Consider the following 8,832-nt stretch of genomic DNA (forward strand, 5'->3'; position numbering starts at 1 on the left):
ATAATTACTTTTACTAAGACTTCGCCATTACATATGAATAAATGAGTAATATGTACGCTGACCGTAATTTACCCTGTAGTATATGAATTCTCTTCTATTTGCTCTTTTGAGCGTTAAAACAACTGGATGGTTGTGCTTACAACATAGTATACCTACATGGTAAATGCCGTCTAACATTATTGTGAATTAGTATCTGGAGACTTTGTTCGAACTGCTGACAGATAATCTTATATTAACTCAAAATCTCACATCTATTTAAGGGGCTAGGGGCTGATTCTAATAATAATATACACTGCACTCATTGTAACGTAATGTGATTGAAAGATGGTACTTGTTAGATATTATACCCCTGAGTGAGGTCATACACAAAGTGAATGCCACGATAGGTAATATTGAACCATTAACGCCTGCCTTCTATCCTCTTACGAGGGCGCTGCGTGTACCTTATCTGGTATATCTACCCCTGTAACTACCCTAACCTAGGTACCTACTAATATCCTGACAATGATATACGATAATTGTTGCCGAGTGGGATAAGCCGTGTACAAGGAGATCCACGAATTATTTAGGGCCTATTTCACCAATAGCCGGACCAAGTATAGAATAATACGATACCTAAGGTACCTATGTGTTAAAGCTACCGAAGTTATTAAAGCCGATGTAAGGGTTTATTACGCTGTCATATCTCTACCAGTCTATTCGTTTCAGGGGTAAACAACAGTATAAGATCACCACGCAGATAACCATATCGATTCTTTATTTGAGATATAAAGTCTTAAAACCCCTTATCTTGCCTTTTATGTGCCGTCTCCATGTGTCGTCTCTGACTACAAGAGTCAAATAGAAAGAGCCTCGAGGCCACAGTAATAGGCGACTAAGGGGTGAAAAGATGTGATTCTAGATAGGAAAGAGACATCAAGGTATAACATGGTAAAGGGAAGGACATAAGAATAGAAACCTCTCTACTAACACAGCATAAACTTGAATTCTAAATGGCTGGACAGAATGTTTCCCCACCCATGCCTTCCCCTAAGTGTCAACAATCCTACCATCTCAACATCGCCGCTGGCACCCTTCTGAGTCATACCTTCCACAACCTGATCGCCATGGCGATTTAAACAGATACCTAAGGATCTTTTCACTTTGCTCCTTCCCTAAAATACTTTTCCCACTTCTGCAATTAATATTTAATCACACAAGCCACCACTTTCCCCCAACTTTAAAACCTTTCCTCCCAACCCTAACAATCCTAACAATCCTATCCTTTCCTCCCAACTCTAACAACTCTAACAACCCTAACAACCCTAACAACCCTAACAATCCTAACAATCCTAACAATTCTAACAATTCTAACCATCCTGACGACCTAATCCTAACCCACCTACCTCCCAACCCATGAAAACTTCACTCTTAACCCTAATATTTACCTCACATACCTATCCTAAACCATCAAAATCTTCCTTCATAGCCATCCAGCATGTCTTCCACTTACGCTGGCATTTAACTAAAAAATGCCCTGCATGCTGGCTTTCAACTTTGACTGAAACAATAAATACTCTTCAATTTCTATTCTAAGAACACACACAAACCCTAATCTGCGGCAAAACAAACTTACTGCAACCTAACGCCACAGATTATGAAGAGGTACGTCGAAGGCTTGCCAAACAGATTGTCAAAGGCCTCAATAACGGCGACACTCACGAGTCATTCTTTCCTATGGCGGTAGAGACGGAGAAAGAATGGCGTAACCCGAGCGCGACCCTCGGCAAAATAACCGTTAAACCCTTCAGAGGTGACTTGGAAACGATCCACAATGACGTTGGTGTCTGTCTTTTTTCATTCATACCTTGAACAGGGAGACACTGCAATCGCTACTTCCAGGAACGCCTACTCACGATTTATACGGATACACGGCGGAATATCCTCCTACTAAGGCTAATAAAGTATTTACCTACGTTAACCTATCATTGATCACTGATGATGTCCATCGGAGACAAATAGTAAGTTAATTTGCTCACCATTTTATCTAATCATCTATGAAGAGGCAGGCTAATAGCTATCACAGATTTCCTCCGAAACCGGCGATGTTGGCCGGGGACATTCTGCTCATCAATTATTGCATCTTCGGGTTCGTACCTCATCCTTTAAAATAAGTCTTTAGGTCTCTAACCTTCTCATTTAGTAATCAACCAAATTACAACCCTAAACAATCTAACATAAACTATATCAATTAAACACCTTCCGCGTCATCTTCCCCGCCTTGACCGGGAAATCATACCGCAAGAACCAACCCGACAATATGTCAACAGGAAAAATGTCGGCAGGAATTTGGGATTACAGTCATTCCTATTATAAAGCAACTTCATACGGCTACCTATTACCTAGGTACTGTATCCAACACGCAGTTGTGAGAGCTGCTCCACTGCAACGAGAGGCGGGGCGAGTGAATCAGGACCTTGAGTCCTATGTTCCGTCGGGCGGCGCGGCGGTTCAAATAGTTCCATACGCTATAGATGCACGTCGTTTCGCAAGGTGGAGCAAGAAGCAAGGAAACAACTTTGTTGTTACGTGAGCGATTGGAAGCTAAAGCAACAGCTATGGAAGCTAAAGCAACAGCTATGGGAGCTTACATATATGCAATCTTAAAGCATTGGGCGACTGAGTGGGAAAGTATATACACATATTCAGGTAGATAGTCACAGCCTACCCAGTTGATGTAAACGAGTTCATTATGAGCCTAAAATTAGTATATTATTGTTCATTAGGATTACAAACATCACCTAGTTAACAAGTATAATTACAAGACAAATCATCTCATGATTACCTACTGTTCCTAAAGAATGATAAGGAGCCCCGCCTAAACCACAATACCTTTTCAATAATTCCTTGAAGATACAGGAGAAAATATTGTTTACCGATGTAAAAATTAGATAGAGTTTTAGACTATTTGGGGACCCAGGATATGTATCCTTCGGCCAACTTGTGTTTTGTTTGATTCTTCCTAGAGTAAAGGTAGTTATAAAGTATCATTCGTTATATGTTTCCACAATATGTGCCCCATTTCACCGTAGGCGATCTTATGGCTGGATAACAGTATACTAACCTCGGAGATTCTACTGTTACAGATATATAGGTATTTTTCCCAAGTGATAGTCGCCCTACATGTAAAAGTCAAGTCTAAGATAACACTCCCCCCATGTAGTAAACCGACACACACACACACACACACACACACAAAAAAAGAAAAAAGAGGATAGACTAAAAAGCGCATTCTGACCCTCAGTCAGAAGCATCGAAGAAGTGATTGTTGCAACCTCCGGGAATCGAACCCGGGTCTCAAGCTAACTACCGAATAATGGAAGGCCTGAATGATAGCCATTACACTAAGATTGCTTCAAGATTGCATGTTTGCTCAGGCCCCCATTGCGGTATATATCATGTAAACACGACCAGCCAATCATAGTTAAGGATTATTTCGCGACTAAAAGGGGGGGAAATGGTTGGGACTAGCGCAACTCGGGAGCAAGTGGGTTTGACGATGGGGTTAGGGTAAGTAGGTGGAGATGAGCTTGTTGGATTATATTTTATATTCTGTTAGAACTGAGTGTTCAGTAAAGTCTAAAGTATTTACGCGTAGAAAAGGAGTCTCTTGATAATTCGTGTCTAATGGGAAAACAAGCGTCCCGTTTAATCTACTCCGTCATCCCCAGTCTGTGAACCACTACCCTCGTCACTGACACCCAACTTCTCGAATTTCTTGCGCGCCTCTTGGTAGTCTTCATCCTTGCTCACATCCCTAGTTTCCGCTTCCACTTTCCCGACCTCCTTGTCCTGCTTAGCGGCTTCTAACGCAGCTGGCTTTATCGACCCATCCTCGTTGACGTCTTCCTTCCGATAGAGTGTAAATACAACAACCAGGTATGTGTCGTTAGTAGACCGGTTTCGTAGCGTGTATCTAAGGGTGTGTGAGCGTTTCGGCTTGGACCTATATATAGTAAACGAGGCAATGAGAAAGGACGATCCTAACAAAGCACAGTAGGAAAGAGAATATGTTAGTTCGTTGGGGGATTTCCTTACCGTAAGCTCTGGCCATCCCAATACTTCATAATTGGTAGAGTGAAACCCGGTAAGCGCAGGCTGAACTCGCTAAAGTCCAGATACGGATTGAAAAAGTCGAGGCAGTACGTTTTATCATACTGGAATAGCCATTTGCTCTTGTTAGCTGGCTTCAAAGCCCACTTCATGCGGTCTTTTGCTATTGCTGGAGCGCCGATGGCCTCTCGCTCTTTCAACCCATTTTCATCGCCACCTTCCTCGAACCATAACCCGCCCTTTTCGGGATCAACTTCTCCTGTGCCAATGTGAACGGAGTTAAATGATGAGAGGGCTGGTCCGTAGAGATATGGCTGATCTGCATACGCATCGCCTTCAAGGCCGGGATCGATCCACCATTTTACGATGTTCATAGCATAGCTAAAGCCGGGTGGGAGACGGTCACGGATTGGATGTTCAAAGTCATTACCAAACTGGAGATCTTCCCCGGATATGCCATTTGTCGATTCTTCGCCAGTATCTTCCCCGCTAGTTTCCGGAGTCGATGACCTGGACGAGTTGGTAGAAGTAGTTTTTGAGCTGGAAACACTTTTTGGCCTCTTGGGTGTAAAGCGAATCGCTATGCTGTACTGATCCTTGCTGGAAGCATGTGGTTCATGAGAGAAATAAGGGGACGTAGTAGGCGAATTCCTTGGCAGGCCTCGATAGTTTTGTACCCGAACGTTGAGGTCGATGTCGATTAGCTCGCTAGTAATTTTAATCGGCTCGTGTGTGTTGACTGGTACTATGACGTGTTGATCCAAGTCGTAACCTGACCCAGCAGTTACTTGAATAACATACTTATCTGCCATACTGCGAAACGGCCGTGTTCTAGTCTAGAGACCACCACAGCTCAGTCTCGTATATTTGCCCCGCGGCTAGTATTCACGTAATGGGGTTCAGTAGGTGTATAAATATAAGATAATTCTAGTTTATAGAGAGAAAACACCCAATCCTAAGTTTAGACTAGCAACAGTACGGCCCCGACTTTTTCACGGCGTATGGCGATTATCGAAGAGGATTAAACTAGGGCTAAGGAGAAGTATTAGGTTGGTAGTTGCTTGGTGATCAACGGAATAAAAGATAAGGCAACTGGACAAGTCTAGAATAAAACTAAACACAAAGGGGCTAGAAAGTTAACAATGGAAGTTAGAAGACTAGAGTGTCGTTAAATTCGTAATGTAATGGTTGACATTTGTTGTTGGATCTGGAATTTGCATGATGGTGGATGACGTCGCTAAGGCAAACCGGGGTCCAAAGCACGGACCGTAGCTTATTTAATGGAGCTACGATACATGAGTCTATCAAAAAAGTAACCTAGAACATCGGATTTAGATATAAATCCATACCTACATGTACCACTTATATTTATCAATGTACTATTCATCTTATCATACTGAAGACATCATTTAGGAAGTATGAGTATGCTGTATGTACAGCTCGTCAAGTGCTACTAAATACACTGTATAGCGTATATTAATATAGCCTTTTGTATTGTAACGTACAACAACGTCTTTAAACTTGGGAATAAATAGGTAATTACAGCACCTAGGATTCCGTAGATTTGATCACAATAATATTCTTGTTTGAGATCGTAACGTTAACCGGGGGAAAATAGAGGCTTAGATCCTAAGAATGCTATGTACTTGATAAAATAATATATACGTTTATGGTAATAGTAATACTATTTGGGCACGAGAAATTGATCAATGTCAACTCTTTCGAAGAAGCTAATGTGGCCGAAGCCGACCCAATACTGCGCCAGGCGATTATATGAGAGTAAGAGTAGCTGTGACTCGATATATCGATCTATAGATAGTTTAGTGGAAATGATGGAAAGAGTACAAGTATTAAGTATCTCACCATTGGAAAATCCCATATGAGCAATGTGGCCTCGACTTTTCACGACACGGGCGCCCTCGAACGGCGGCTCTTTAGCCGTGCCTAATAATCCAGTGTCGCTTAGATCATTAGCAACAAAAGTATACTCGCCTCTCGGTACATTAACGTCTCCTGTTAGCTTGACCGCTTCTAGCCGGCCGCGATAAACACGCTCGTGAAGAAAACGTTGTTCAAACTCCGACTCTGTCTCATCCTGAAGCCTCTCCAAAGGTTCCTGCTCATTATCGTCATCAGGCTGGTTGATTAATAGAAACTCGCAACCGTGCCCGCTAAAGTCGCCAACCCATATTCCTCTCCACGGTTTCTCAGCCGTTGGAGTATATAGGGCGGGGTCAAGAGTTGAGTAAGTTACCAACTCCTCGGCAGCATGCACACCGAGAGTTGGTGGCCCCATCTCCATCCATCGCCTAATGCGGAACGTTTGATCGGACGCTTCTGAACGATTGCGCGGCTGCCACATTGCTGACGTCGACCTCGTATAACTTAGGGATGTCGCAAGCGGATGCACACCGGTCGGTTGGCCTGTCACACGATGGCGTGTTGGAATTGCGGGCGGGGGCCAGACATACCCGTAAGGAAAGTCATCTATCATGCGGCCAACTAGGGCGGACTTAGTAAGAGGTTTTGCCAGAAGGAAGTTGCTCAATCGAGGATCCGTCCCACTATTAATACGCATTGGATGCTCCGAGAAGAAATGTCGGAAAGGTAAAGCTGGAGCCTTTCCACGAACTTTGTTCTCCAAGCTATCTACATCCAGCTGCAATACGGGCTTGTCGAGGTGTAACTTTACAGTAGGTTCGAAATAGTGAATGTGGACTGCCTGGTCGGCACCCCATGGCTCGCTACCATCTCTATTACGCGTAGCCAGCATCTGATAGCCTTCTATACAGCCTCGCCGCTCGTCATAACGGATGATGATTATTTGGCCGGTCAACTCATGATCACAGAACCATAGCTTATGCTTCGTCAAGAACCAATACGGGTCGTGTGATATGTAGAGCTCGCGCCAGCTTTGACATGGATACGGGGAAGTAATACGATTTCCCGGAAGGTTCGATAGTACGTGTCGCCTCCACTGGGTATCGGAGTTTGCATGGTTTCGCAGCGCATGGCAGACGAGGGAGACGGTGGCTAGCTCTAGAGGAGCAAGCCAGGAAAATATCGCATCAATTAATTCGGTAGGGAGATTGAGGATAGGGCTTATATCGGAATCGCCGCTCGAAGACGAAAGGACGAGGCTTAGGTCTGTCGGTAATTGTCAGCTAAGGGGTCTTTGAATCCGAGGTCCCATGCTAACGAAAAGAGCGTGAACGTTTTTTATGGAACGGAGGCGTGGATTCACGAACCTCGGCTTGCTACGCTTGTACTACGTCGCTGTATAGGAACATCAAGGTCCTCGTCTAAATCGGGACCAAGTATCTTGCGGCGATCCGTGGTACCGTACCGCAAATCATGATCGGGAACGGACTCGACAACAAGGACATGCTCTTCGATTTCGGGGTTTAATCCTCCGTACGCGACAGCAGGATTGTGTATATTCACCGTATAAGTCGAGGTTGACCCTGACGGCTCGTTATCCGTTGTCGTCGCATTGCTGGAGCTAGCTTCATCCGACGAAGTGGCCGTGGTCGTAGGCCTCGGGTGCCAGATACGCTCGCGTCCTTCGTCGGACATTTTGACGACTCCCGCTACGGAACCCAAGCTTACAGGTGACAAGTCGGGGGTTCGAAGGATCCAATTGACAAGGATGATCGCCACGTGGTGGAGAGCTGAGGGGTTGAAAGCCCAGAGTCGGTCGTGGAGAGAGAATATTTAACGAGATCCGGATCATGAATGATTTCAAGCACAACAATTTTCCTACGATCTTTTTCCCCATTAATATCGGCAATGCTAGCTCCTAGTCGCGCAAAGGTGACGAGCATAGGACACTGTCTGAAGATTAAGAATAAGGAGGGAGGTATCTCGTTATCATAATGACGGTAGATCAATTATTTGCAGATTTAAGCCCGACGTAGATGTAACAGCTCGTCTGTTCACATGTGAGGTGGACGTGGTTCCACGATGGTGGTTAATAGTAAAGTACCTGTTCTGAATTGATAAAATCATCGAATTAATTGATAGGCTTGGCTAGCAAGACAACAAGATGTTGTGTGGAGGGTGGAAAAGGTTGGAAGAGGAATTCCAATGGCTTATTAAAACCGGTTCTGCGCTGTCTATATATCCAAGTTTCTATATGTAGGAGTTGTTCAGAATTGATTGAAGGAATCGGAACGGGATCGGTCTATTGGGGGATGATAGGTAAGGTAACCTTAATGATTAGTCGACATGTTGTTTCGATTCGATTATGACCTTGTCTTGCTTGCCAACTTTGTTACCTGTAATCGCACTGACCCACCGGATTGGGACCGGGAAGGTTCCACCTAGTCCCACAACCTTTCCCCTAATTAGTAATTCTAGGCCTATAATCGTTGTCATTACAGGGTATATGGGCGCTATAGCCGCACATCTTAATGCTATATTTTTGGCCCCATCGCGGTTTAGCATTTATTACTGACTAAAACCTCAAGTTCGTACCTGCTATTCTAATACATTTTTTCCTTTATACGAGGAAGGTATATTAAGTACCTTAACCTTAGTGCATCTTTCGATCTTGCTCCTTAGGTAGGTACTTATCCATAAAAGTCTTCTTCTTCTGATATCCTTCACTGTCTTCGAAATCAATGCCAACAACACCATTACCAGATCAACTAGTCCCGAACGAGCCATATTCCGCATCGCGGCATACCTTACATGTTAAGCACATTGCCGCCCGAGAGTTTCTTAGTCCGGATATCCGTG

At 44.1% G+C, this 8,832-nt stretch overlaps 1 protein-coding gene across 1 annotated transcript; it reads right to left on the reverse strand.

Moving 5' to 3' along the window:
• Window positions 1-3,687: 3,687 nt before the first annotated feature.
• On the reverse strand, window positions 3,688-7,668 carry GL218_07928 (uncharacterized protein; the record flags this gene model as incomplete). Its single annotated transcript, XM_033584708.1, has 5 exons — window positions 3,688-3,985; window positions 4,078-4,905; window positions 5,778-5,901; window positions 5,956-7,239; window positions 7,341-7,668. The coding sequence occupies 5 exons, from the start codon at window positions 7,666-7,668 to the stop codon at window positions 3,688-3,690; spliced, it is 2,862 nt and encodes a 953-aa protein (XP_033441099.1).
• Between the last annotated feature and the right edge of the window lie 1,164 nt (window positions 7,669-8,832).

Source organism: Daldinia childiae (genome assembly GCF_008694065.1).
Source record: "Daldinia childiae strain JS-1345 chromosome Unknown Scaffold10, whole genome shotgun sequence".
NCBI classification, from domain to species: domain Eukaryota; kingdom Fungi; phylum Ascomycota; class Sordariomycetes; order Xylariales; family Hypoxylaceae; genus Daldinia; species Daldinia childiae.